This window comes from Phyllosticta citribraziliensis (genome assembly GCF_038025025.1).
Source record: "Phyllosticta citribraziliensis strain CPC 17464 chromosome Unknown J3D65scaffold_8, whole genome shotgun sequence".
NCBI classification, from domain to species: Eukaryota; Fungi; Ascomycota; class Dothideomycetes; order Botryosphaeriales; family Phyllostictaceae; genus Phyllosticta; species Phyllosticta citribraziliensis.
Genome location: NW_027117345.1, coordinates 137,349 through 164,315, shown reverse-complemented (window position 1 = coordinate 164,315; position 26,967 = coordinate 137,349). Strand labels below are relative to the sequence as shown.

Below are 26,967 nucleotides of genomic sequence, written 5' to 3'. Positions count from 1 at the left end.
GCTCGCCCTCGCTGTCACTCATCCAACGCGACAAAGCCCTTGTTCTTGTTGTAGTGGTGACGCCGCCAGCGCTCCTCGCTCCACGCCTCGACCGTCAGCTTCAACCACCGACGTTGGTGAGCCATCAGATGCGGCGCCAGCCGGCCGATCGTTGATTCCTCAGGTAACGTACAGTAGTCGCGTCCGTCATCGTCCGTCTTGTCGATCGGCGCTATGCTCGTTGGAGTACGCGAACCCTTTTTTTCTCCACTCTGTCGCCCTGACAAATCCATCTCGGATCGATCTGGGGGCCTGGTTCCGGGACGCAGCTGGCACCTTGAAGACTGTCTTGTTGAACGGAAGAACGGAAGAATTCCAGGTAAAAGATTTTACTCAACTCTACGGTACTGTGTGGCAGACCGAGACCGAGACCACGTTGACGTTAAAAATCTGTTCCAAAATACAAACAATATGCTTGTTCTACTGATGCCGACGCTCCATCCACACACCAGCAACTATGGCTTCTTGACGTCTAATCCACCAATGCCGCCCTCAAACTCGCTTAGGTCGTACTCCGCCTCGTATCTACTCACCACGTCCTTCATTGCCCGCATCTGATCCAACTGCTCTTCTGTCAAATCAGCGTACACGTCCTCCCATAGGCACCTCAAGGGCGGCCGTTTTTCCTTTTCAGCCCGCGCAAATGCAGCCAGCACTTCTTTTCGAATCCCCTTGCGCGCCTCCTGCTCCTTTTCTTCACTCCACAGTCCTTGACTTTCCAAGTACTTGCGCAGCCGCGTGATGGGATTGTCTCTACGCTTCCAGTCCTCCACCTCGACGCGTGCGCGGTACGCGAAGCTATCGTCGCTCGTGCTGTGATGACTGACCCGGTAGCTCATGGCCTCAATCAAGACAGGTTTGCATCCGTTGGTCAAGGCGCGCCGACGCGCTTCTTTGGTCACTTCGTACACGGCCAGAATGTCGTTGCCGTCAACACGAATGGTGTCGATGCCGTATCCGACGCCTCGTGAAGCAATGCCATCGCCGCGGTATTGTTCTAGCGTTGGGGTGCTAATGGCATAGCCATTGTTTCGGCACATGAAGACAACAGGACATGACCGCGTCGCTGCAATGTTGAGAGCGGCGTGAAAGTCTCCCTCCGACGCCGCTCCTTCGCCAAAGTAGCACGCAACGACACGACGCTTTTCCGGATCTGCCGCCTCTTGTCCAGGCAGAGTTTGGAGATCTTGCAACTTGAGGGCGTAGGCGGCGCCAGCCGCGTGTGGAATTTGTGTGGCCAGCGGCGACGAGATGGTGTGGATGTGCAGGCGGTCAGAGCCGTAGTGTACAGGCATGTTGCGTCCGCGGCCAGGATCGTGTGCGTTGGCGAAAAGTTGCGACATGAATTCGTCAAGGGTAAAGCCGCGCTGGGCAAAAACTCCTGCCTCGCGGTACTGGGCAAAGATGACATCGTCGGGTGTGAGGGCGGCTGCTGATCCCACTGCAATCCCTTCTTCGCCCGCAGACACCATGTAGAAAGACAGACGACCTTGCCGCTGCGCCTCGAACATGATGAGATCCATGATGGAGACAGTGATCATGTTCTTGTACCAGGTGAGAAGCTGGTCTGCTGGCACATCGGGTGGCCCCCGATCTTTGTCCACTATCTCGCCGTCTTGATCGAGGATGCGGTACGTGTGCATGGCAGGCTTGTCGGCAGGTGTATCAAAAGACAAGGTGGTGGTGAACTTGCTGTTGACGGCGCCTGGGAAGTGCACACTAGCATGCTGTTAGTTTTTGGTCTCATGGATATCCAATTGCACGGCTTACTGGTCTGAGCCAGGTCTCTGAGAGATGGAGGAGCTCCATCTTGCCTGTAGTGGTGTCGGGTGCCTTTGTTGCCGTGCTTCGAGGTATGGCGGCCTAGAGGCTTGTCTCGCGGGAATTGAGGCCCGTCTGCTGGCGAGTCTGCGTGCTCCCTGCCAGAGAGTCATAGTCGGACAATCTCATGTTCAATGGGAGAACAGTGATGAGAGTAAGAATGCGGAGAAGCTGTGGGGGAGGACAGTGCACTCCCTTGGTTCACACAAGCCGCGAGTAGCCGCGCTGATCAGTTATGGGTTGCCCTGACGTCGACCTCTCCAGCCACACGGCACAGCCAGGTCCTCAGCCCTATCGGCTCCGGCCGGAGTTGTTCCGCCAGAAAGTTGATTCGGCACGTCAACCTTGGCCGTCACTTTGACGCGTAAAGCACCTTTTCCTCCAACACCATCATGAGCGCCTCAAGATTACTTCCTCGGCCCCAATTCCTGCGCCAGGTCAATGCGCGTGCGTTGCGGGCGCCCTACCGCTGCCTTTCCTGCACCGCTCGCCACGCACAGCAGCAAAATGCATCCCAGCAGTCATCATCGGAAAAGGACAAGACGACTCACTTTGGATTTGAAACCATTCCCGAGTACCTCAAGGAGTCCAAGGGTACGCGATCGCTGTTCTCACAACCCCAATGATCTCGAGGCTGACCTACCGACAGTCCGCGGCGTCTTCTCCTCCGTTGCCCAATCCTACGACACGATGAACGACCTCATGTCCCTGGGCATCCACCGACTCTGGAAAGACCACTTTGTACGCAGCCTGAACCCTGGTACCAACCCGCTCCAAGTACCACAAGCCAAGGGCTGGAACATTCTCGACATCGCTGGTGGCACCGGCGACATTGCTTTTCGCCTCCTCGACCACGCCAGCACCGTCAACAACGACCCTCACACGCGCGTCACCGTTGCCGACATCAACCCAGAGATGCTGGTTGAAGGCAAGAAGCGCAGCTTGAGCACTCCTTATGCTCGCACTGGCCGCCTCGCATTTGTCGAGGCAAACGCCGAGCACCTCGACATGATCCCCGACGCCAGCATCGACCTCTACACTGTCGCCTTTGGTATCCGCAACTTCACCGACAAGGATCGCGCCCTGCGAGAGGCCTTCCGCGTGCTGCGTCCAGGCGGCGTCTTCGCCTGCCTCGAGTTCAGCAAGGTCAACAATCCTGTTTTTAACACCGTGTACAAGAACTGGAGCTTCAGCGCCATTCCGCTGATTGGACAGCTGGTTGCGGGTGATCGGGACAGCTACCAGTACCTGGTTGAGAGTATCGAGAAGTTCCCCAGCCAAGAGGAGTTCAGCCAGATGATCAAGAACGCGGGCTTTGTTGTACCTGGAAAGGGCTGGGAAGACTTGACGTTGGGCATTTCGGCCATCCACAAGGGCGTCAAGCCGCTTCAGTGAGGTGGACTGGAGATGCTGAAGATTTACTTCGCTTTGAAGAGGATTGACTGTGGGTGATTGCTGAGCACCTGTGAATCTCCAATGTATTAGTAGCTGACGGACTCTCAGCGCTTGAAACAATTCAAACTTGTCGAGCGCAATCAGCATCGAACCTTTGACTCTCAATTGTGTTGAAAGGAGAGCGGCCCTTGAAAAATTCGGGCTCAAACCAACTACGTGTCGTCCCACCCTCCCTAACTGGCTATTACGCCCCTCGAACTGCGACCAAGTCGCCATAACCTTGCTCGGTGGTGACCAAGGTATTAAACGCGTATTCCCGAAATTCAAGATCCGAATTCTTGTGCAAATTCGCTTGGTGATCGTGCCTGCAAAAGAAAATGCGGGGAGACACGTACTCTTGAAGCCAAGCGAGCAGCCGAAACCTGAATTGGATTGAACCCAAATCAACTAGGCTCCTTTGGAAGGTATTCTGAGAGGGAACCAGACCTTCTGAGCAAGGAGCAAGACTTATTTCGGACCTATTAAGGCTCTGGGCGGATTTTAACCTTCGGACCGACCCCCGCAAGAGCCTCACGAAAGGTGCAAGCGATCTTAGATCCTATCTCCGACTCGGGGTATATGGCTGACCCAACCATCGGGCACCTAATCCGCGAAAGTGCACCTGCATAAGGCACTCAGCATTGCTTGGTGTACAACCCACCTACTCTTTTTGTGTAGTAGTCGGAGAATACTGACCAATAACAGCCGCATGTTGAGCCTGCGCACTGGTATATTCCATCACTGTGGATATTGGAATATACGCACGGTTTGGTGTGCTCTATCCATTGCGCTCCACCACAAACGCCTAAACTGCGGATTTAATAACGCCAGGACGAATCTACAAGCTGTGCAAGAGTATATAACCGTCTTTGAGCAACCGTCATGGCTGAAGCAACAATCTTTTCATCGAGTCCTTGTCAGGCAGACGAAAATGCCGTCTTTCAAACAAGCCGCACTGGCTGTCCTCTTTACAATCGGCAATGTCTCTCTTTCCCAAGCAGCCGGCCTACCAGCTCCAGAGCTCGTCGACATGGGAGGGGGCGTTGTTGGAGGCCTCCATCGCCCAGCTACCGGTGGTGCCAAAGCAGGCCTTGCAGTCTACGTCATGCATGCCGAACAGGACTACTTGAGCTTTTATGCGTGTACGGAGCTGGCTGAGCGAGGCTACACCGTCTTTTGCGCCAACAACGCAGCCAGCAAGTCCGGGTACATGTCGGACCTCGATTTCGAAGAGATGCTGGAGAATGCCGCCTTGGGAGTCAGCTACCTGCGCAACCAGACCGACATCAACCAAGTCGTCCTACTTGGACACAGTGGCGGCGGCGCCATGATGACGGCCTACCAGAACATTGCGGAGAACGGCCTCGCGGCGTGCCAGGGACCGGAGAAGCTCTACCCCTGCTCCGACGCTGTGGCAGACCTCCCCGCCGCGGATGGTGTCGTTTTGATGGACGCCAACCTCGGCATTTCCTCCATGTTTCTCCTCAGTCTCAACCCGGCCATCGAGGACGAAACCAGCGGCATGAAGATCAACTCATCGCTCAACCTGTTCAGCCCCGCCAACGGCTGGACCGCCAATGGCGCCAACTACACGGCCAGCTTCATCAAAGAGTTCCAGTACAAGGTGGCGCTGCGCATGAACCGACTGGTCAAGTACGCCGAGGAGCGCCTGGCCATCATCAAAGCGGGCAACGGATCCTACGCCGACGATGAGGCCTTCATCATCCCTGACTCGATGTACACGGGCAACAACAACAAGCTCTTCACGCAGGACGTGCGGCTCTTCTCGCACACCAAGTACGCGTGGCCGCTACTACACAAGAACGGGACGGCGACGACGCAGGTGGTGCACTCGGTGCGCGTGCCGTCAGGCGTCACGTCCGTCGCGTCGTCGTTCCTCGACGGCGCCGTCAAGACGACGATCCGCCGCTTCCTCGGCATCTTCGCGCTGCGCGTCGACGCGGCCGCCTTCTCCTACGACGCCGACAGCGTCGCGGGCATCCAGTGGAACTCGAGCCACATGGTGCCCATCGCGGCGGTGCAGGGCATCAGGGTGCCGCTGCTGGCCATGGGAATGACGGGCCACTACGAGTACCTGAATGCCGAGAAGGTGTACTTGAACTCGGGCAGCAATGATACGTCGATTGCGTTTGTCGAGGGCGCCAATCATGATACCTCGACGTGCACGGAGTGCGAGAGCTACCCTGGCGAGTTTGGCAATACGACTGTCACCGCGTTTAATCATGTTGCGCAGTGGCTGGGGAAGCAGGGTCGCTTCTTCAGCGCTTGAGGTTGACGGTGGATGGATGGGGTGGTGCTTTGCATAGTTAGTGAATGGCGATGCCCTTCTCTTTGGCAGATCATGTTCTGACTTGCCGCTTGTCTTTTCTTTGATCTTTCGCGTGTTTGGAGAGTCCTTTTGCCTACAAGAACGACCTTGCTTTCAAACGTCTTTTTCATGGCCCTACTTGCTCGCGTCCTCGCTTTCCAAAGATCGAGTCACAATCTTTCCCTGAGCGGTCTTCCAGGCATGCGGCGTCTTCTTGGTTTTGCGAACTTCGAATGTCGTTGGCGTGTTGGCTTTGACTTGCGTTTTCCTGCCTGCTTGCCAATCTTTGTGTACGCAGTGATGTTTTGCGGCACGATCTCTTTTGATGCTCAACTATGTCGGTGCCTCCGGAGCTTTGGGCGGAGCGAGTGAGCGACCTTTGTGCAGTCAAAGGTGAGCGGCTTTCTGTTCAGCTTGGGTATGGCTGATTTCCAAGACTCGGGTACCACACTGAAGGGATTGTCGTCTTTTGCTCCAACACCCAAGCGAGAGTGGCGGGCGGAAGTGCCTCGAGACTTCAACACCTCCAGGCCGCTGAATGGTTTGGCCGTTGCGCTGTCGAAGGTGAGCGGCTTTCTGGTTAACTTCGGTATGGCTGATGTCGAAGGCTCAGACGCCATACCGAAGGTGTCGTCGTCCTCTGCTCCGACATCAGGCGAGAGTGGTGGGCGAAAGTGCCTCGAAGGAGGTTGATTGACTTCAACACCACCAGGTCGCTGGAAGATTTGACAATTCAGCAAAACGCATGCGACGCCGCAAACGAGCCGCCAGTCAACGAGACGAGAAATAGCAAAAAGAAACGGCTCGAAAAAGATCAAAAAAGTGCGTCAGTTCGAACCTGACGCAGGATCAGGGCCACCACAACGTGGAGCCCAGCCCTCCCTTTGATCATAAGGTCCGCACTTACTCAGAGAGTGATTGCGTTTGGAATATGTCGCATTGTCGGGACCGAGAGTCGAACTCGGGTTTATTGGCGCCAGGTAACTGAGTGTGCGGTGAGCCGCTCCCGAGGCGTTAGAACGGGGTATGGGGTGTTTTAAACCCCAGGTCCATCTTAACCACGCCAGCCTGGTCTACAGAGAGTTCGCTCACGGATGTGACTCGCCCGGCTCTCTCAATGTTGCTTTTTGGATCCGTTATTTGGGTATATATAGCTTGGGTCGCGGGCGGTGGTGGCGTGGCGCGGTCGATGGTCGAAGTCGTGGCCTTCTTGGTGTTTTCGCGCCCGTGGACGTCGAATCTTGGGCTTTGGCTGCGGAAGACGCCTACTTGCTAATATCATACCCAAGCAGCTTTGAGGCCGCTCAAGCTCTGGTGTTTGCTCGTCGTGCGCCTTTTCGTGGTGTTGAGCTGGCACTTAGCCCGGACGCCTGCCACGACGGCGCCTGCTTGCGACCTGCCGCCAATGCCAACACAAAGCCATTTTGGTGAGCTCCAGTTGGCCGCATTGGCTGCAAGGCTGCCAAAACTTTTACGCTGATGCTTGCTGAGGCTCGACATCGCGATGCAAGTCATGGTGTTGAGGTCACCCTGCGCCAAAACACGCAACCTCGACCACCCTCTCATACCTTCCAGCGCCATGCAAAGCCTCTTTGGTGGGCTTAAGCCAGCTGTTTCATCTACCTGACTGCCAAAAATCGACTTTACGCTGGGGCCTGCTCATGCAGTCGATCTCACGATGGAGGTCATGGTGTTGAGCCTGTCTCTGCGCCTGGACACCCAACCCCGAACACGCCTGGCCTTCAACTTGCCACAAAACCGATTGGAGAACGCTGTTGAATCTATCGGCCAGAGAAGTTGCGCAGGTTTGTCTTTGCACCGGATGCAGCTTCATGGTGTTGAGGTTGACCGGCCCGACCAACTCCGACCTACGACTGAGCGCACGGCAAATGCTTTTTACCTCATAGCGCTGTCTCTCTGGTCTTTGGATGACGAAAACTGCCCGCAAATTCAAAGTCGAAATTCCCATCCTCAACGCCTGTGTTGGAATTTCATCGCACGCAAACAGACCGCGTCACGACCTTCGAGGACCTTCGAATTACTTCCGCTTCAGACCACCGGACGCTATGAGACTTGGCGACAAAGGGCCTGGCAATCGCGGCCATGGAATTGCGCGACGTGGGTTTGAATGCTTCCAGTGCTCAGGCATGGGGTGGGATGGCTTGATCACTCCCTGTCTGCTGCCTTACTCGTGCTCCACGACTTTTGACAAACAGTCTTGCTCATCACTTCTTCCCTCACCGTACATCGTTGACCGCCCGCCAATGATCGCCCGCCACTGCGCTGTCTTTTCCGCTCTCTCGAAATTCAAACCATCTTTGCTTTCGTCTCCTTCGGCTCTGGCTTCTTGCTTACCGTTCGTTCTAGTGAAAACGGACACATTGTCTTGGTACCTCCCTCTCTCCCTTCGCAACCATACCATCACTGACCAAGCTTTGCGAAACACAGACCGATGCTCGCCGGCTCCTCATCGCCCACTTCCTCTCCTGCTCGTTCGGAGCCTATACATATTGAGCGGCTATGTGCGAATCGTCCCCTTTCTTTAAACACTCTCGCCGTCGGCTGGAAACTCCGCCAAAGCTCCCTGGCCAAGGGTAAGATATCCAGGAATGGCTGGGCATCGTCTTGGCTTACCGATTCTGCCTAGAGCTAGCTGCCTATGTTTTCGGAAGCATTCACAAGAGGCCGTAAGGCTAGCGTGCAACCACACGAGCTCTGTGGCGGCTTCATCGGGAATTTGGGGCCATGAAAGGCACGCAGACAGATTGACATGTGCGTCAGGACACAATGGAAGATAATTTCCACACTGTCTCTTCAGATATTCCGCGGCAAGAGCTGCAACAAACGTAGCCAATGACGAGTTCATGAACCTCGACCCTATCGGTACTGAGCTGAGCTCATCACGTTCACAGGCGACAAATGCTACCCACAGAATAGAGAGCTACTGCTGTTCAACGATTTCAATCGCTTCCGCCAACGTCTCTCGGTCCCCTTGAAAAGTCAACCTTTCCATCGCCTCATGGCACGGCAGAAACCGGGGTTGAAACATGGCTTCTCCGGCTGAAGGAGGCTCAGCCTCGTCAACGACGGCAATGAACCACCAAACCAGCTTGATTCCAGCCTTGCCAAGGCCCCTGAGACTAAGCTCGAACGGTTCGGTCAGGTCATTCATCTGGCGCGCCTCGTCTGGCAACGATGTATCATCTTCATTGGCTGGCGGCGCACGCGTTGACATGCGGACTGGCAGCAGACGGCACGTATGGCCAGTCTCTTCTTTGGTCTCACGCAGCGCCGCGGCCTGGCGTGTCTCGCCGCAGTTGCGTCGGCCTTTGGGGAGGACCCAACAATCGCCTTGGTGGAGCATAATGCAGACTTGGTCCCGCGACTTGTTGAACAAGACGACACCGGAGCTCTCGACAAATTGTTTGGCCGTCAGGCTGCGGCTCAAATGATTCGGAACATCTGAAAATTTAGACGCTGGAGCGATTGTTGCAGGGAAATGCATTTGCTCACCCTGGGACTCCGCCATCACGGAAAGAATACGAGCGCGCGAGAGTCGAGATGAATCAGTGATTGGAAGAAGAGGGTGGGCCGCTGATACTGGCGGCGTTGGCTTTGAAGAAAGGATCTTCTGTCTTACGCGCGCGGTTCCGCTTGAGACAGGGGTGCTGAACACGCTGGGAGTGGGGGCGATGGAGCTTTGTGGACCGCTCCACCTTTGATATTGTCCAAATCCGCCTGCCATCGGGCGCTTCTCTCTCAAACCTTGCAGCCTGGTCTTTTGTCGCCCAGCTATGTACAACTAGCACAGGGACACAAATTGACCTTCTCGTTCCGGTTTTGCTTGCACCTCTTGTTTCGTCCGGTTTCAAAGACAAGCCAACGCTTTAACACTCTCCCGCCAATTATGGCCCCCAAAGCGCAATTGGGTGGTATCAAAAACATTACGACAAACAACTGGGACGATGCAAAGAAGCTTTTGAGCGAAGAGGACCAGGAGATTTTCGGCCTTGCTCAGACTGAACAGAAGGACTGGAAAGACCTGCTCCAAGACGTCCTTCATGCCACCGATCAGAGGAAGATAGAGCTCTTGGAGAGAGAGAGAAAGGCCTCGTTTTCGTTTCGGGGAAAGCAAATCGTTTTGCGAGATGTCATGAGCAAGTTGGCAGTGTGGACAGACCGGTTCAAGGTATATGCGACACCGCTGGCAGCAATTAATACCCACTGACTGAGTCCAGGAAGTCGGGGATGCTGTTGTGCAGCTTGATCCGGGCCATGCAACCCTGCCATGGGCGATAGTCCGGCTCTTGTTGGTGGCACCGGTGAAAGAGGAGGAGATGTATGGAGCCGCCATGGAGGGAGTCGAGCGAGCTGCCGAAATCATATCTCGCTGCGCCATCCTAGAGGAACTGTACCTTTCAGTGTGAGTAAGACCTGTTTCTTAGTCGCCGTCACAACGTGCGCAGAAATAAATAGGGCGTTCCAGCGCCAGGAGGGCGCCTAGGGAGTATTCGTTCACCACTGCGGCTGCGCCCAGGTAGCGGTTGCACGTTCCCACGAATGCACTTAGAGAGCTGTCGCTCAGCGCCATGGCTACCCGCAGTCAGCTTTCGTCTTCTGTCACTGACACCCGTCTCTTGCCATTGTTAACTTTTCCACAGAGACTCGGACATCGCAGGACGCCTCCGTCGATCATTAGTCGATCTGTATGCTGCAGTGCTTTCGTTTCTGTCCAAGGCTGTTCGTTACTTCAACTACAGCGCGAGACAAAAGATCTTGAAGAGTTTTTTCACATCAAAAGGCGCCGAAACATGGTTTTCCACGGTGGACGTAAAGCAAGAAGAAGTCGAGAAGAACCGTTTGTTAGCTGACGCGGAGCGGGCAAAGAGCATGTCTGAGTTGATGCACACAACCAATGATCGCCAAGAACAATTCGTTTGCGAAAGTCGGAAGAAAGATGAGAAGCTGAGGAACATGCTGGAGGACTTTGGGGTCGACATGTCCAAAGTCAAAGTTCAACTCGCCGATTTGCGCAATTGTCTCAAGGCAGAGGACCAGAGGAAGATTCTGGAATCTATCTCCAAAATATTGCACAAGTCCCAGCACGCCGATCTATCAAAGGGCCGCCTCGCAAGCTCTGGACAGTGGCTTCTCGAAAAGCCCGAATTCCGAAACTGGCAAGAAGACACTTCTTCGTCCATCCTCTGGCTTCGTGGCATCCCCGGATCTGGGAAAACCAAGCTTACCTCGCTCGTGATTGATAGCATGCGAGATGAAAGATTGGCCTTCTTTTACTGTGTCAGGAATCCTGCCGAGCCAGAACGCGCCATGGCACAGCCTATTCTTGCATCTTTGGTTGAACAGCTGGCATGTGCCGACAAGAGAATCGTGTTTGACACCATCCGACTCCGATATTTGGAGGCCATCGACGGCTCCGAGCGCTATGAAGACGTTACCTGGGACATCGAGGAGAGCACTCGGGCCCTTATTGACTTGACCAGTTTCCATGCGTCAACAGTTCTGGTGTTGGATGCGCTTGACGAAATGAGGCAGTCTGAGGTTAGCGACCTCCTTGAGGCTCTGATCAAGATTATGCGAGAGTCAAGAGGAGTCGTCAAAATTTTCTTTTCGAGCAGAGACAGCGGCGAAATCAATGAGCAGCTAGAGGACCACCCAAGTCTTCGCATTGATGCCCAAGACAACTCAAACGATATCGAGGCTTTTGTGTAGGTCAACAATTGCTTTCTTGGCCCGCAAAACTGTCTTGCTAACATTATGAATAGACTCGAAAATATTCGTGTTGTAAGAGGCCTCAAGGGGCCAAAGCGAGCTGCTCTCCGAGAAGAAGTAATCAAGACTCTCATTAATGGCGCCAATGGCATGTTCCGATGGGTCGAGCTCCAAATCCAAATGTTGCGAAGATGTGAGGATCCAAGAGACATTAAGGCCAAACTGGGCCATCTCCCAGAAACCTTGGAAAAGTCTTATTGGGACGTTTTTGAACAGATCAAAAGGCTGGGCGAAAACGCAGAGAAGCTTGCAACCACAACCTTCCAATGGCTACTTTGCGCGCATCGCAAAGTCAACCTGGAACTGTTTGCATTCCTTGCTTCCACTGACTTGGAAGACTCGGACGAGCCGTACACAGGAGATGAAATACTTCGAGTTTGTCTGAACCTTGTCGAAAAGGACAAGGATAGTACAATCCGATTTGCGCACTTGTCAGTGCGGGAATTCCTTGAAAATTCACTGTCAAAAAGCAAAAGCACGGAATTTCTCGCTCCCCAGGCGAACGCTCGCGTTGCGTCATTGTGTCTGATGCGGGAATCACGTCACATGAAACGTCTCATGAATCAAGAGGCGTTAGAATCAGCAGGCGAACCCCGAACCATCATGAATAGAGACGAACGGGAACGGGAATGGGAAAACCATTACATCTTCTTCTTAATTGACCACGTCTCATCTAGCGGCGACCTGAAGTCATCAGAGCCTCTAAAATCTCTAATTATGGACTTCGTCTTCGAAGGCTCGGAGATATCGCCTGGTTTCCAGGGTTTCCACACGGCGATAGGCACTAGTCAAATCCACCTGAGTGGCATTCCAACACATTCTGAAAACCTCACATTTCAGGCTGTAGTCGCAAATCATGTAATATGGACTCTTGATGCTTTCGGCCTGACTGAGCATGAACAGCTGAAGGTACCAGGAATCAGTGGCCAACAGCAACACCGCTTTATGGACATCGCAATCAGGTCGAAAAACTTTTCAATGGTGGAGAAGATGCTCTACTACGGCATCCACTTGGACTGCATTTCCCATGAAATTGCAAAATCTTCAGCGCAGGATCCTCACGCGCCTGTCAAACGCGAAATTTGCACGAACTTGGAGTTTTTGCTGGCTCCGTTAGACACGATCGAGGATGAGCGGGATTTGGTTATCATACTGCGAAAACGTATTCTTCAACTCTCTGTCATTTTAAACGAAGCTCTAGAGTTGAGCCTCGTCCAGAAAAAGGTGGAAGATGTGGAAGCTTTTGAGAAGTTGTACTCCAAACTTCAGGCTGGCATCGAGAGAATCATGAAGTCACTGGATGCTACGGACGGGCGCGCCAATCCAAGGACGCTTGTTCAAGGCGTTGTCAACATTACCTTGGACTTGGCACATCGACTTCTAGGCCCAGACTTTAAAATCAGCTGGATAGACACAATGCTGAGAAGAAATGCTCTATATCTGTGCAGCCAGGACCTAAGGTCTGGCGCTCAGATCGCCAAAGCAATCATAGCTCATGGCGCCAGAGTGAACATGTCCGACAGAGATGGGTATACGCCGCTTTGGTTGGGAATATATTATTCCAACACAACATTCGTCCAAGTCCTGTTGGAAAACGGCGCCGATGCCAACGGCACAGATCCATCGACAACCAATACGCGGCTTATCGAAGCTGTCGTTAGTCGAAAGCCAAATGTTAAGATTGTCCGGGCACTACTGGAGAAAGGTGCTCGAGTCAATGATTGCAACGAACTCGCAAACACTCCGCTGCACGTGGCTACAGGCAATCTAGACTTGGAAATGGTGCAGATACTTCTGGAAAACGGGGCCGATGTGAACGTTCGCAACAAGAAAGAGAACACGCCACTCCAACGGGCTGTTAACGTAACTACCCATAAGGCCGCAAATAGGCAGCATCCCAAGATTGTCCGATTACTCCTGGAACGAGGAGCTGACGTCTCTGCCAGGGACTGGCTGCTGATGACGCCCCTACACCAAGCTGCTGTCCGCGATGACACCGAAGTTGTCGAGATCCTCTTGAGCCATGGCGCGGATGTTGATGCCAGAGATGTGCGAGGCTTGACTGCGAGAGGGCTGGCCGAGAAGTTCGGCAGGACACGCGTCTTGCAAATGCTCCCTGAGTTCGACAAGTTCCCGTGGGATCGAGAAGCTCAATCTCGTAATGAAGTTTCCGATGCATCTTCAACGCCTGGTTCCAAGCAGGACTGGACAAGGGGTATCGAAGAGTTCGAAGAATATATCGTTAATTCTTGGGGCGATCGTTACGGAGTTCAATTGGGCATCGATCTCTTTGGCCCCGATTGAAGGACGTACTTACAAATTTCACCACTTCAGGGAGTTCTTTCCTGGGCCTTTCGTACAGAAAACCTTCTGTGGCCTTCCATGTCTCTCAAGAATTCTGTATTCTCCCTCTCCACTCTGCTATGGTTGCACGAATGCTCCACGTGTACCGGTCTTCGACAAGTGGCATGGTTTTTGGGACCAAGACTGGAGCTGTTTCCCCGACAAAGCCACCGATCGAACCAAACCCAGAGATGGACATGATTTGCGTCAAAGTTGAGTGGAAGTGCACAGGCGGATTTGGAGAAGCGGAGAATTGATATTTACGCGCTCTCAACAGCGTGTGCCGTTGCGGAAGACTTGTGACTGATGGGGCCGATGCTATCGGCGTTCGATAAGGGGAAGAGGAAGGAGGAAAAAAGGAGAAATACTGAACACCGTAGTCAGTGCATCTGCTGCACCAACTCCGACGCCGGATAGACTGGTCATTTTTCCATCGATAGGCAGACTATTGAACATCATGTACGGGTGTGGCGATCGCGGAAGTAGGTCTTTTCAAATGGCGTATATGAGATGGAGGTGAGATAGGGAGGGTTCGATTTGACGAGTCTGAAGAGCCAAGATTCGACCATCCAAGAGCAAATGCGGTTCGTAAAGACTTGGGAAGGTATCGTGAGTTCAGTGGTCGTCTCGTTGTCTCTGTTGTACACCAGAATCATCAGACAGCTCAATGCAGAAACGTAGGTATTTAGCAAGGGGGATTTGACACGGTATTGATTCCCGAAAATGAGTTAATACTGTCTCTATCCGTGCCGTCTCCCCCGAGTCGCCGTCCCTTATTGACTAGCTCTTGTCCCCTAATCAACAGCCATCACCACAGGGCCTGAATGCGGTGATTTACTGCGACATTCCCATCTCACAAATCGCACGTCGCTGAGGCGAGCCCCCGCCTCTCTCCACCTGTACAGTGCAATCCAAGCATCTCATGCCGCAACCGTCTCCTCGTACTTGCTGATAATCATGTCAAAGAGCCTCAGGTCCTGCAGCGCATCCTCGGGCGTCGTTTTGATGGGCCGGCCCTGGGCGAAGCTCGCATGCATCTCCTGCAGCTCCGCCGTGTACGCGTCCTCGTACGAGCTGAGCATCTCGCGCGTGACAAACTCGCCGTGCGCGTTGACCTCGGCCACGCGCACCTTGATGGGCAGCCCCTTGACGTACGGCGAGTCGTAGTGGATCGAGACGCGCTTGTTCTGGCCGTAGACGGCCAGGTGCGCGTCGAACTCGGGCACGCTGTCGATGCCGCTCTCGTACGTGACGGCAAACGGCGCGCCTTTGTCGCCGCCGCGGCCGCGGTTGCGGAAGTTGAGAATGGCCGAGTAGAAGAGCCCGTTGGCCGACACGCCGCCAATCGACTCGGGGAATCCGAGCACCTCGCGCATCAGCGAGATGTCGTGAGAGCCCAGGCTGCCCAGGAAGCGCCACAGCGTGCGGCGCTCTGGCGTCGACGGCTTGCCGGGAAAGGCCTCTGCGAAGAGCGCGTCCAGCAGCCTCTCGCGCTCCGCGCCGGCCTCGGATGGGATGTCGTCCGTGTTCTTGACTTGAAAGGTGCCCGACTGGTCGACGAATGATTTATTTGGCCCGGAAAAGTCGCGCACCCGCGCGTACAGGATCTGGTCGATGCCGGCGATCTCGCGCTTGAAGGCTCGCCAGAAGGACGGCGCGTAGCGCCGCATGTAGCCTACGAAGACGCGGGAGCCGCCTGCTGCACGATTGGCATCGGCGATGCGTTGGGCCGACTGGACCGAGAGCGCAATGGGCTTTTCGATGAAGACCTTCTTGCCGGCGTTGAGCGCGGCGACGACGTATTGCTCATGGAACTCGTCTGATGTGAGGACGAAGACAACGTCGACGGCTGAGTCGTTGATGACATCGTATGCGTTGGTCGATGCCTTGGGGATGTGAAATTTGGCTGCACAGTGCTCGGCGTTCTTTTTGGATATGTCGCAGACGGCTTCAATGGTGTACAGATGGGAAAGGAGGCTCAGGGCTGGCAAGTGGATCACCTGGGTGACCTCGCCGGCACCGACAAGACCAACGCGAAGCCTTGGAGTAGCCATTGGACCCATATTCAGTTCTTCGAAGCTGGTTTGTGTCGTCAGCAACAGGGGATGCAGCGTGGGAGTCGAGCTAAGGTTGAAGATATGACGTAGGAGGACCCCACAGTGGGGCAGCTTTGACGAAGTCTTGGCCTCGAGAGTCAGGGAGCCGGCCGTGGCTGATTCTGTCGATGAAGGTCGTCTTTCGAGGCACACACATTACTCTATGAAGCATCCATCTACTCATGAGGCTCGTTTCTAGTACCTTTACCGCCCTTCGAGCCTCATCCTGTCCAGCGTCCTGCCCTCGTCCCTCCTCGCAACCAGAAACCAGCCGCTGGCGACCCAGCAAAATCCCACGCCCAGCCAGCTGTGCACTGGCAGCTTAAAGTGGTTCAGACACATCAGCTCAAAGGCGCCCCTTGGAACGGAGATGAAGTTGACCGTCAATGGGCTAGTCGCCTTGGTCAGCAGCAGAGTGCTGGTAAAGACAGCCCACGCTCCAATCCCACCGCAGAGAGTCAAAACCCAGAAGAAGGGCACGTCGAGGAAGTAACAGTTGTGGTGAATGTTAGACAACTCCCCAGAAAGGAGCACGATCGGAGACAGAATGATCAGCGTCAAGATCGATGTGTAGTGCAACGTGCGCCAGTATGCGCGGGTCTCTTCGCGTGTCACCGACGGCTCGTCCCCGCCGTCCGCAGACGGGAATCCGGTCAGAACATCGCCTTGGGGAACCATGTCGTTGACCAGCATCCGATATGTTCGCAGGAGAATGATCGGGTAAACGGCAACAAAAAGAGAAGAGAAGACGCCAGCCAAGATGCTTTCCCAAGTAACACGGACTCCGGAGCGGATGCAAGCGACGAGAAGGCTAAAGGCCGCGGTGAGAGCGGATGAGAGCGTCGGGACCGAGTTTACGGAAAGCGAGGAGCGGGAGGATGTCGAGGCAAGGATCAAAGAAAACGGTACTACGCCGATGCGGGCAAGCGTGTACGTCTCCTGGGCGGCATACCTGTCGGCGAATTCAGCATGCATGTCTCGAGAGATGTGGAAATACTCACGCGAATGAGATGTTACTCAAAACCACTTTTGCCATGTAGACAACCGCCAGTGGTAGCACCTTTTTGGCAGTTGACCACTCAAACTCAAACAGACCGCCTCCAGCTATACCGCCTGACCCTCCGCTTATCCATCTGGCCAGCCCAGCGAGGTATCCGTGGCCTTTGGCCGTTCTGTATCCCGAGCCGGCCGACAGCGGAGTTGCCGGCGCGACCACAGCACCCAGACCCAGTATCTGAAATTGTCTCGCGAGAAGCCGAGTGAACGATGCGAAGCCGAGGAGGATTATGTGTTCCAGGACAAGTTGTATCCACGTCATGGTCAAGGGATAGGGAAATCTGCACAGCGGTCAGCGGTTCGCCTCCACCCAATTGTATGGCTTTGCGTACTTGTACACGCCAGCTGTAGAAACAAGTTAGCTGCAGTCTTTTCTGACGCGCGGCGACACTTACTCAACAGTATGAAACGGTTCATCAACAGAAGGTAGAAAGAGGTGCCAGCAACCCAGAACACCAGCAGACCCACGTAGATCTGCCAGCCTACCCACGTTCCAAAGAAGAACTTGCCCAGCCCACCATTACGCGTTATCCTCTGCCATGTTCTGCCTTCGCGTCCATTCCCGGCGTCCGATGCGACCAGCGGCCGGACAAGCGACGCGGCGGGCTCGTAGTCTTCGTCTTCGTCTTCGGACTGGGCGGCGCTACGGGCGCGCGGGTACGGCGATGGCGTTCGAGAAATGTCTATCAAAGGTATGGCGCCGGCTTGAGCCTCAGCAGAGCCGTTGGACGTTGTGCGCAGGTGCGTGGAGCTATCCATTGTGGAAGAGTGGGAGAGGAGCGGTCAAGGATCGGGAGGAAGCGCTGCCCTGTTAGTTGTCCGGCATGCCGTGGCGGTGACGAATCTGCGCGAGAGAGGTGAGGGAGACTTTGAGCCTCCAACTTTTGTTGAAGAGCAGTGAAATGTTTCTGGGGACGAAAAGTGGTACGGGTTGGTCGTGATGAGGTTAGCGAGTCATGTTGAGCTTGGCAATCTCCAGGGGCTCATCGTGCTATTCCTATTTAGGCAGCTTTGTCGACCAGTCCATCGAAACGGAGATCTGCAGAGCATCCAGTCACCGGTCCTTGCGAATTGAAACGCAAGACTGCAGAGTTACGGTGAGTTCCAGAAGAGTGATACCGACAAGGTCTAGCTGCAGTTTTGAGCGACACGTCCCTACACGCAACTGTGGTAGCGGACACGGATCCCTATGTGCAAGCGTGATGGCAGACGACTGCTCCCAAGGCGCAAATGTGGTTGTGAATGGATGCTCCTTAAATTTAGCTAGAGAGAATTTGGAGTTACCCTTTTCAATGAAACCAAACTTGTGAAATGGTAGATGGAAATTCCCCAAGAATGCAAGAATTCTGCCCACTAATGCCTTGCCCACAACCTTGACATTAAGCCTCAAAAGCACAACACAAGCTTAGCATGCCATGAAATTACAGTTTATTATTCAACAAGATCGCAGCTATTTGCAGCGATCAGGATATCAGTAGAAATATCAACAAGCAGTCCGCGCCCATGACACATAATTACTTCATCACTTCGTTGCGTTCGTACCTATACGCCAGAGTCGTCCTGCTCAACATTGTAGGCGTTTTGATACGCGTTCCAGGAAGAGCAAGTGTCCTGCAGAGTGTTCCGGTCGAAGGTGTCTGCGATCTCGTCCTGAAGTTCCACGATTTGAGCTGCGAAGCCCATGGCCAAGTGCCAACCTAAATATCAATTAGCATGAAATTTTTATTGTCTCTAGATTGTTCTTTTACCAGTGTGGCAATGGATAAGCCTCGAAAAACGGTCAGCGGCATTTTCAGGAATTGAAGAGGGGGTTGGGATGATATACCAGACTCCGGGGTTGTCCACCTGCCAGGCGATGACGACATAACCCAGACCGGGCATCAACACAGTATCTCTGCGAGACGGATTGACAGTATTGAGCGGGATAGAAGCATCGTACGTGTCGTTGCCTTGTGCAAGCACAAGGAAGTCATGTCCTACTGCAAGTCAGAAAAAATCCAAGAAGGGCGCCGAAAAACTCACCATGCAAATGGATGGGATGAGGCAGGGCGATCGCTGATTGAACGACAACATAAACCCATACTCCACGAGTCGGTGCGTCAAACATCAGGTTGCTGGAGTAATCAGTAGGTTCACCTCCGTCCAAGATGCCGTTGACAGTTGGGTCGCCCCAACGCGCGACAAAAGTCGTGCCGGAGACGAGCCACCGGTAGATGTTGGTTCCGTTGGTGTTGTTGGAAATATTGATGTCGGCATCATACGTAAAGTCGGCACCCGAGGCGTCGCGTGAGACGATGGGCGTGTGCAGCGCCGGATCCTCGTCGCGACATTCGGAGGTGTAGTTGTAGGCCGTAGAAGTGGGGGTACCCGAAGCTCCCGAGTACTGGAAAATACCCTTGATGTCGGTGGATTGTCTGATACCTGCGCAAGCGTTTTGGTTGTCTGATCGCATCCAGTAGCTTCCGACATCTTGGTCTGCCGTGACGATCAGGTCGTATCTTTGGCCTGGGAAAAGTCAGCCCGAGGCTCGGATTCTCCTGGTCCAATGCCCTCACCTGAGTTGATGTTCAAGATATCAGTCTCGTATGGCTGGATAGGAGTGAAATCAGTTGAGATGACCGTGAATTTGTGTCCTTGCAAATGTCAGCCTAATTCGTCAGTTTTCTCGGGCTCCTTGGCTCACCATCAATGTAAAACTTGAAAGTCGACTGAATCGCAACGTTGATGACCCTCAGCCTGTATGAGGTGCCCTGAACAACGTCCAGTTGGAAGCGCTCTCCAGTCTGGTTGCTCGAGCCGTCAGGTCCCCAAGTGTTCTTGCCGTTGATCAGACCATTGTCCATGACACGGGCTCCTCCATTGGCACCCGCGGTCGAGTCTTCTGCAAGGTCGTACTGCTGGTTGATGGTCAAGTGGCTCCAGTCCTGCAGGACAATTGGGCCAGCATCCACGTCGTAATCAGCGCTGGCAGGTCCATGGACGACAATGGCACCCAAAACACCTTCCCAAGCTTGGACTGAAAAATGAGAGTGGTACCTATCGACGGATTAGTTGGGTTCTGGGGAGGAAAGAGGTAAGACGGGGAGCATTCGATTGCCCGCCCCAAAGTGGCCATGTTTGCCGTGGATCTTCGTCGCTCAAGAACTTACCAGCTGGTGCCATAGGACTCCGCAACCCAAGTGTAGGTATAGCTCTCGCCAGGAGCAACGGGGCACTGGGTAAGCGACGGTACTCCATCGTTCTGGTTCGTTCCATTTTGGCGAATACCGTGGAAATGGAGACCTGGCGATTCTTAGCTTTGATTCCTCTTTTCGACCTTTTGAGACTCACTGGTGCCATTATTTTCCATCTGGTTGACGACTGTCACTCTGACGGTGTCTCCCCAGTTTGCCTCAATTGTGGGTCCTGGCATACTGCCGTTGATGAGGAGACCAATGCGAGGTATTCCATCAGGGGAAATGGTAGTGTTGGTGACGACAAAGGTGTAGTCGACAGTCCGGCATGTCTTGGGAACAAACTCATAGTAGTCGGTATTAATGTCGTACCCGCAGTAAGAATCAGGATCGCTGCCAGGTTGGCCCTCGCACGGGGTGCATGATGCCGATGGGGAGGCGGAGGCGGAGGCGGAGGCGGAAGCTGTGGCTGTGGTGGTGGCGCCAAGTCCGAGGGAAAGTCCAAGAGAGACTGAGAGGTCTACCGTAGCGTTCGCCCTTGATTGCAGTTTGGCCGGGCTTCGCTTGGTCGGGTTGCATGTGCCGTATTTTGGATCGCAGCCTTCATCGCAGTACGCGCTCGAATTTCCACAGTAGCCATACTGGCTACAGCAGCTTCCAAACGCTGATCCTCTACACTGGAAGCCCATTGAAGATCCTCCACAAGTGCCGTCGGGAGATGTGGCGTTCAAGAACTTGTTCGAGGCGCAAATGCCAAAGTCTGATTGGCAACCAACTCCGCACTCACGGGAAGACGCGCCACACTTGCCATCCGCTGAACAACAGTTTCCGTAGATACTTGACATGCATGTTAAGCCATCCGGTCCTCCGCATTGGCCACTGAAGGACACCGTCGCCCGAGCTTGGGCAAGGCCGAGTAAGAAAAACCAGATTGAATACTTCATGGCGAAGCCTCCTGTCGGCCTTGAGACGATGGTCCTGGTCCAATGCTCGAATAGGAGAAAGTAGAAACGACAAGTCCGCCGTCGACTAGGGGGAGGTTTCGATTAGGAGCGGCGTGGTGCCAAAAGGATCCGCGTAATGGACTCAAAAGGACTCACAGCCGTATTTAAGCCACGAGGAAAATTCGCGCGGAATGGTGCCCTAAGGTCGGCCGGGTTTCCAGAAATATTTTTTCCTTGACCTGCGCATAGATGTGATCATGACAGCTTGGCCAGCGTCCGGAACGGCTTTTTCCTCCGCGACAGTGATGACATGAAAGATTGCTGCGGTCCGCGCCACGCTTCCTGCAAGAGCTCTGCCTATCCTGGTTGGTCGCGTTGAAAGCCATGTCATATCCTTGGCCGAATCTAGAAATAGTCGAGCGGTGTATGCAGTTTTTGAGACCGTGCTTGCTGTTCGGAACGAGCTGCACTACCGGGACACAGGCCGAATTGAGACAGCATGAATACGCGGGACGAGTCCGGCACGGCGGCAGCGGTTCAAGGCCCAGTATTAATCAAAACCAAGTCCTTGTCGCTGATCGGCTCAAACGGTGTTTGGCTGTCTCCGAATGGCATTCGGGGCCAAATACAGCGGCGCACCCTTCTGCTGTCAGTGAAATGCAGGAAACCCGTCCACGCCGGAACTATGCTTATTTGATCCTTCCCGCTTGTTAGTCTACACTGTCTTTTGAACAAGTCAGTCCTCGGCCACTCGTCTATTGACCCCCTCGGCCGGTTCTTTTCCACAGTCATTTGGCAGCGCTTTACCAAAGGCCGACGGGTATCTGGAGACTTTGATTCAGTATAGATTGGCAAACGGAAGAGTTCAACCGTGGTGCCTAGCGAACAACCCATGCAAGGCTGTGCATACTGTGGAGAAACCCATCGAACCCCACAGGAGAAGGAGTGGGCGCACAGTGAGAACGGCACAGCTGTCAGGCTTCCAGCTATGCTTTTGAAGAGCAGCCACGGCCTCATCACCTCACCATCATGATCCAATTGAGGACAAGTCAGAATATCAGCAGGAGGCGCACTCGTCAGAGGGTCCAACTCATGACATGAGCATAAGCTCAATGGGCTTAGGCTGATGAGACGCGGGCGCACAGGCGGGAGCATTCCTCAAGGCATGTGGCGAGTGCGTGCATCATTGATTGTGCTACTTGGCTGTGGTAACCTCGTGCCAATGCCTGCCTGACTGGTGGTCGTACCGATGAAGCGTAGGATCCTTCGACTCGCCGCACTCCTGCAGCCAGACCCATAGAACCAACACAGCGGCAGCTGAAAGAAGGGCTTGTCTTCGATCTGCGGGCTTTGAAGATTTGGGCTGGAAGCGATCTTGTCGAGATGTGGACTGAGCAGAGGGGCTCACCGTGACTTGTCCAGTCCACGATCAAACGTGGAGGTTATCGGCTGATGGCGGATTGGGGCCAATTGGGCGGCGTCCTGGACATGCACGCTGGCCATTTGGGTCGGGGGTTAGCGAAGGCAAGCCGGCGAGTGGATCCACCAGCAAGAGGGGTAGTCGAGCGGCTAGAACGCGAGACGAGGCGCCGCTGTCAAAATCTGGAAATGCAGAGAGGAGAACCGGGGCCGAGTGGTATGCCTGTCGGGATGAGGTGTGAAAAAGGCCGAGCCGCCGAGCCGAAGTGCCAAGGCGCTTGGGGGCTTATTAAGCAGCCTTAATGCTACCACCTACCTATTGCTTCAAGCCTTTCTCCATCTGCATCACCGCCTCCCCACCGCCATCGATTGTTGTCTTCTCACTCTCTGCATTTCATTTTCCTCTTGTTGCTCCTCTGCGTACGCCTCGTCCGGGCTCACCTCCATCCTTGGCCCGCTCCCGAAAACCCGCACTCGCCATGCAGTCCCGTCGCACAAGCGCTTGCTGCGTCTCTCCCATGCCTTTGGAACGCAGAATTTGTTTTCCGGTGCATGCGCATGGGGCCTTGATGTCGGTCCGCGTGTCTTGTCTGGCTTTGGGTGCGCTCCGTCATCGCTCAGGCCATAACGTCGTCTCCTGCCATCTACACACAGTACGAGGGACCTGCGCATAAACGAAGCTCCTCAACACTTTCATCTCTCTACTCGAGGTGTATACGAATGCGTACGCCACCTCGTCAGCGCATCATTAATCTCAATCGTCCATGTACTCCGTGGCTGGGTTGCTGGATGGCCTTGGGTCCACGTGCACCGCGTGCTCAAGAAAAACCACTTCCACGCCCCGTGCAACAGCGCTTTTCAGCCCGTCTCCTAAGACCCCAGCCACCTGCAATGTCTGGTCGTACCAGCCTTCTCGATTTCTCATTCTCATTCTCAACCATGTCTCTTTTTCTCTGCTCGCCACCGTTTCCTTTCTCGTGCTGTGTCTTTGATATCCACCAAAAAAGTTTCTGAAGTCGTCTCTCGGCCGAGCCTATCAAAGTGGCTGGGTACTCACCTCGGGAAGCGCCGCATGTCACGTTGCCGACGTCTCACAGCATCCGCGCTCGTTGCCAAAGGTCGTGGCACACGGAACTGCGCTCTGGGTGTGTACGCAGTCGAAGAATCCCTATCTTGACCCGTCGAGGATACCTGGATGCCTTCTAACGCTGCAGCTTCGGGAGAATTAGAAGCTAAAGTCCACGGCTGACTAAAGCACGCGAATCCTCCTCGTTGCCACTCGTCACTTTTTTCCATTTTTCTTTTTTTACATTGAGTGCTCCACAAGCTCTAGGACCAAGCCTTGATCTCAAAGCATGCAGGGGGAGATCCTCACGACTGATGAGTCGGGATCTCTGAGAGATTTGGGTGGCGGTGTCCTGCGGCATTGCAGATCAAATGCATGCGACAGGATTGCGCAACCCAAGGGCAGTCTCGCTCGCCTGCCTTGGATCTCGGCATTCCAGCTGCAAAACTTATCGCCGGCGAATCGACTCCTAAGACTTGCATGTTCCTGATTTTCTTGCTGAAACAATCCGCCCTTCGACCGAGAAGACCGCAACACGAAGATCACTTGACCTCCAGGCTTTCCGAACGCTAGGTCGGGCCGATCGTTGAAGGTCTTCACGAAGACTTCATCAAATTTAGTCCCGAAGTATCGAACCGGCTTTCCAATCCGGTTCAAACCGATACGTCCGCGGAATAGCACGTATTTGGTTGCTTGTTGTCAGGCCTACTGATAAGCAAAACTCCGGTTCATCCCGAACGTTGTCCAGGCATCACAATTTCCGACAAAAGAAGGAAACAATATCTGCTACAAACGTAGAAGCATGCTGGGTTCAATGGCGTCAGCGACCCGGGGAGCGACAAAGTTTGCTGACGCGTTTGTATAAGAAGATGGTACATGCGCTTAATTTTGGAAGCACGCCACATCAACCCCAGCCATGTCCTTGCTGACGCATACAGAAAGTATATTGACACACTCCAGCGCCGGGGAAACGTCCTCATCCAACAAAGAAAAACATAGAACAAGGCAAGCTACAGGAGCTCCACGATGGCACGTGCAAGCCCGGCTGGATCTTCAAACACTGCCCAGCGTCCAACGTTTGGAAGTTCGACATGACGAACTTGCGGAACTGCGTCTGGATGCAGCTTTAACGCAGGTGGCCCAAACGCTCCGCCGAAGATAACCGTAGTATCTACATCTGCAGTGCGCAAATCCAACGTCTCACCGGCACTAGCAAAAGCACAGCATGCCTTTGCATATCCTTCGTTATCTTGTCCTCGAATTGCTAGATTCAAAGCAGTAAGAGCGAGGGGGTTGGTCCTCTTGGTATGTTCAGAAGTCTCCGACGAGGCCACTTCTCTTGCCACGTTCAACGTGCCCGACGTACGAGCCAATTCTGATCTTGCGTGAGCATGTGCTCGCGCTGCTGCTGTGAGAGGGAGAGGTGGCGGGCTAATGAAGACGAGCTTCTTGACCAACCCAGGGTTCGAGCTGACGAAGGAGAGGGCAACTAGACTTGCGAACCCGTGAGCAACGACTGTGGCACCGGAGATTTCCGCGCATGTGAAAAGTCCCTCGAGATCATTGCTGAAAGACTCGACGCTGAGAACGCTCAGGGGAGATGTTGGAGAGAGCCCATGCCCTTCAAAGTCGTGCACGATGAGCGAATGGGATTGTTCCAATGACGCCGCGGCGATCAAAGGCATCCAGCATTCGGAAGATCCGCCCAAGTCGTGGAGAAAAACAACCGTCTCGGCATCTTTCTGGCCAAGGCGTTTCCAGTAGAGAGGTTTTCCTTTGGCCATTGCCAGGGACTCTCCGCCTGCAACAACAAGCCCTGGCGTCCGATCGACCGAAGGAAAAGAAGAGACGTTCTTCGCCGCCAGTGAATCAGTAACCTTGTTTTTGAGCGTGCCCATACCTGTGACTGAGATGGCAATCTCATCGCCAGCCTTGAGGAATACTGGTGGTTTTTTGCCGATACCAACACCAGCTGGAGTTCCCGTGGCGATGACGTCTCCCGGCTGGATAGTCATGCCTTCGGAGACGGTCTTGATCAAGAATGGAATCGAGAAGATGAGGTCTTCGGTCGTTGCATCCTGCCTCAACTCGCCATTCACAACCGTTTGCACGCGGAGGACTTGAGGGAGGTTCTCCTTGGACACGGCCACTGGCCCCTTTTCATCTTCCATCAGACCTGGCCCTTCTTCATTTGCGGTTGGGGATCAAATACCATTGGAGCAGTCGTATCCGCCGACTTGCCGATCAAAAATTGCTTATGGTCTCGCTGCCTCTCGCGCGCAGTCACATCATTGATGATGGTAAAGCCCCAGACATGGTCCCAGGCCTCTTCCTCGCTGATCCTGAACCCAGACTTCCCAACAATCACGCCGATTTCGCCCTCATAGTCCAACGACTGGGTGAAGTCGGGATGCGCGTAAATGGCGTCGCCGTGAGCAACAATGGCCGTCGCGCGCTTGCTGAAGATGACGGGATGCGTCGGCTGGGCGACCTTGTCCGAGCTGTCGTATCCGGAGCTGTTGAACTCGACTGCGTGCTCGGCGTAGTTTTTGCCCACGGCGAGCACGTCGCGGCCAGCCAGCGGCGGCAGGATCTTGACGCTGGAAGCCGGAAATGCGTTGACGGCGCCGCCAATGCTGTTTTCGCTTTCGCTGCTGCTTGCAACCAAACGAGGCGGTGGCGCCGCGGCGATGTGCTCGGCGCCCGCCTCAATCACTTGGTACAGGCTCGCTACGGGCGTCCCTGACTTGAACGTCAGAGGCGTGATGGAGTCGGACTCGAAATCGAGATGACCGATGCGCGCGACGCCGAGGCGAGCGTCGACATAGGCGACGTAGTTTGTTGGCATGGCGCGTTGTGGTGGTAGTGGTGGAGTTATTGCGCAAGAGAGTAGTTGCTACGAACGCCTGCCGGAGCGCGCTTGGGGAGCCGGTGCAGCAAAGCAATATTGTGGTATGGTTTGCGGTCTTGTTTGGTGGTTATCGAGCGACTGAGAATCGCCGTCTCTCTCTCGGTTGGTGGTCGGCATGCCGAACAGGGGGCCCCAATTGGGCGATGCCCCCCACTGTTGAAAGCACGTCATTGCTTACCTCTTCGCTTTTCTTCTTGTCCGTCCTTCCTTTTTCGGTTGACTGCAAGACATAATTCCGCGCATTTATAGGCTTGGTATACTGGTGGCTTTGCTGGTGCGAACCAGATACCTCTCGCTCTTTCTTTCTCTTCTTTCACCATGTTTTTTCTGCTTTTCTTCCTCCCACCCCGTCTTTTATTTCTTCTTTTTCCTGGTGACTTTTGTAAGTTACATCTGCGTCAACGCCGCAGGAGATGTCGAAAGAAATCAGATCCATACTCCTTTATTACCTAATAAGACGCGCCTCTAGAGCACCTAACTATACCAGCATGCTTCACTATACCAGAATTAGCAAAATTAATGTTAGTAGACAGTACAGAAGTTAAT

The 26,967-nt window shown here is 54.1% G+C and overlaps 12 protein-coding genes across 12 annotated transcripts; 4 read left to right on the top strand and 8 right to left on the bottom strand.

Moving 5' to 3' along the window:
• Positions 1 to 354: 354 nt before the first annotated feature.
• On the bottom strand, positions 355 to 2,085 carry J3D65DRAFT_628902 (2-oxoisovalerate dehydrogenase alpha subunit mitochondrial precursor). Its single transcript, XM_066800682.1, has 2 exons — positions 1,810 to 2,085; positions 355 to 1,758 (listed from the first exon to the last, which is right to left on the bottom strand). The coding sequence occupies exons 1-2, from the start codon at positions 1,971 to 1,973 to the stop codon at positions 495 to 497; spliced, it is 1,428 nt and encodes a 475-aa protein (XP_066653482.1). The 5' UTR covers positions 1,974 to 2,085; the 3' UTR covers positions 355 to 494.
• A 137-nt stretch (positions 2,086 to 2,222) lies between these two features.
• J3D65DRAFT_628901 (ubiE/COQ5 methyltransferase family-domain-containing protein) lies at positions 2,223 to 3,358 on the top strand. Its single transcript, XM_066800681.1, has 2 exons — positions 2,223 to 2,454; positions 2,510 to 3,358. The coding sequence occupies exons 1-2, from the start codon at positions 2,253 to 2,255 to the stop codon at positions 3,253 to 3,255; spliced, it is 948 nt and encodes a 315-aa protein (XP_066653481.1). The 5' UTR covers positions 2,223 to 2,252; the 3' UTR covers positions 3,256 to 3,358.
• An 867-nt stretch (positions 3,359 to 4,225) lies between these two features.
• Positions 4,226 to 5,584, top strand: J3D65DRAFT_668913 (uncharacterized protein; the record flags this gene model as incomplete). The annotated part of the gene is made up of 1 exon (XM_066803149.1): positions 4,226 to 5,584. One exon carries the CDS (start codon positions 4,226 to 4,228, stop codon positions 5,582 to 5,584), a length of 1,359 nt encoding a protein of 452 aa, XP_066653480.1.
• Positions 5,585 to 7,397: 1,813 nt separating this feature from the next.
• On the top strand, positions 7,398 to 8,340 carry J3D65DRAFT_422155 (uncharacterized protein). Its single transcript, XM_066796113.1, has one exon. It carries the CDS (start codon positions 7,552 to 7,554, stop codon positions 8,167 to 8,169), a length of 618 nt encoding a protein of 205 aa, XP_066653479.1. The 5' UTR covers positions 7,398 to 7,551; the 3' UTR covers positions 8,170 to 8,340.
• Positions 8,341 to 8,564: 224 nt separating this feature from the next.
• On the bottom strand, positions 8,565 to 9,128 carry J3D65DRAFT_555343 (NUDIX hydrolase domain-like protein; the record flags this gene model as incomplete). The annotated part of the gene is made up of 1 exon (XM_066797224.1): positions 8,565 to 9,128. One exon carries the CDS (start codon positions 9,126 to 9,128, stop codon positions 8,565 to 8,567), a length of 564 nt encoding a protein of 187 aa, XP_066653478.1.
• A 402-nt stretch (positions 9,129 to 9,530) lies between these two features.
• On the top strand, positions 9,531 to 13,717 carry J3D65DRAFT_668911 (uncharacterized protein; the record flags this gene model as incomplete). The annotated part of the gene is made up of 4 exons (XM_066803148.1): positions 9,531 to 9,812; positions 9,862 to 10,046; positions 10,285 to 11,349; positions 11,407 to 13,717. 4 exons carry the CDS (start codon positions 9,531 to 9,533, stop codon positions 13,715 to 13,717), a joined length of 3,843 nt encoding a protein of 1,280 aa, XP_066653477.1.
• Positions 13,718 to 14,253: 536 nt separating this feature from the next.
• Positions 14,254 to 15,860, bottom strand: J3D65DRAFT_628888 (uncharacterized protein). Its single transcript, XM_066800680.1, has one exon. It carries the CDS (start codon positions 15,817 to 15,819, stop codon positions 14,677 to 14,679), a length of 1,143 nt encoding a protein of 380 aa, XP_066653476.1. The 5' UTR covers positions 15,820 to 15,860; the 3' UTR covers positions 14,254 to 14,676.
• On the bottom strand, positions 15,861 to 17,839 carry J3D65DRAFT_628884 (uncharacterized protein). Its single transcript, XM_066800679.1, has 4 exons — positions 17,304 to 17,839; positions 17,241 to 17,253; positions 16,854 to 17,189; positions 15,861 to 16,804 (listed from the first exon to the last, which is right to left on the bottom strand). The coding sequence occupies exons 1-4, from the start codon at positions 17,665 to 17,667 to the stop codon at positions 16,057 to 16,059; spliced, it is 1,461 nt and encodes a 486-aa protein (XP_066653475.1). The 5' UTR covers positions 17,668 to 17,839; the 3' UTR covers positions 15,861 to 16,056.
• A 304-nt stretch (positions 17,840 to 18,143) lies between these two features.
• On the bottom strand, positions 18,144 to 20,450 carry J3D65DRAFT_628879 (laccase II). The gene is made up of 8 exons (XM_066800678.1): positions 20,239 to 20,450; positions 20,058 to 20,190; positions 19,592 to 19,944; positions 19,464 to 19,541; positions 18,931 to 19,413; positions 18,734 to 18,884; positions 18,657 to 18,676; positions 18,144 to 18,605 (listed from the first exon to the last, which is right to left on the bottom strand). The coding sequence occupies exons 1-8, from the start codon at positions 20,318 to 20,320 to the stop codon at positions 18,451 to 18,453; spliced, it is 1,455 nt and encodes a 484-aa protein (XP_066653474.1). The 5' UTR covers positions 20,321 to 20,450; the 3' UTR covers positions 18,144 to 18,450.
• A 206-nt stretch (positions 20,451 to 20,656) lies between these two features.
• On the bottom strand, positions 20,657 to 20,971 carry J3D65DRAFT_531513 (uncharacterized protein; the record flags this gene model as incomplete). The annotated part of the gene is made up of 1 exon (XM_066796673.1): positions 20,657 to 20,971. A coding segment is annotated over one exon (315 nt), but the record flags the coding sequence as incomplete, so codon positions are not given.
• Positions 20,972 to 21,422: 451 nt separating this feature from the next.
• J3D65DRAFT_628876 (uncharacterized protein) lies at positions 21,423 to 22,163 on the bottom strand. The gene has a single exon (XM_066800677.1). It carries the CDS (start codon positions 22,040 to 22,042, stop codon positions 21,563 to 21,565), a length of 480 nt encoding a protein of 159 aa, XP_066653472.1. The 5' UTR covers positions 22,043 to 22,163; the 3' UTR covers positions 21,423 to 21,562.
• A 2,049-nt stretch (positions 22,164 to 24,212) lies between these two features.
• Positions 24,213 to 26,686, bottom strand: J3D65DRAFT_628872 (uncharacterized protein). Its single transcript, XM_066800676.1, has 2 exons — positions 25,723 to 26,686; positions 24,213 to 25,666 (listed from the first exon to the last, which is right to left on the bottom strand). The coding sequence occupies exons 1-2, from the start codon at positions 26,356 to 26,358 to the stop codon at positions 24,521 to 24,523; spliced, it is 1,782 nt and encodes a 593-aa protein (XP_066653471.1). The 5' UTR covers positions 26,359 to 26,686; the 3' UTR covers positions 24,213 to 24,520.
• Positions 26,687 to 26,967: the final 281 nt, after the last annotated feature.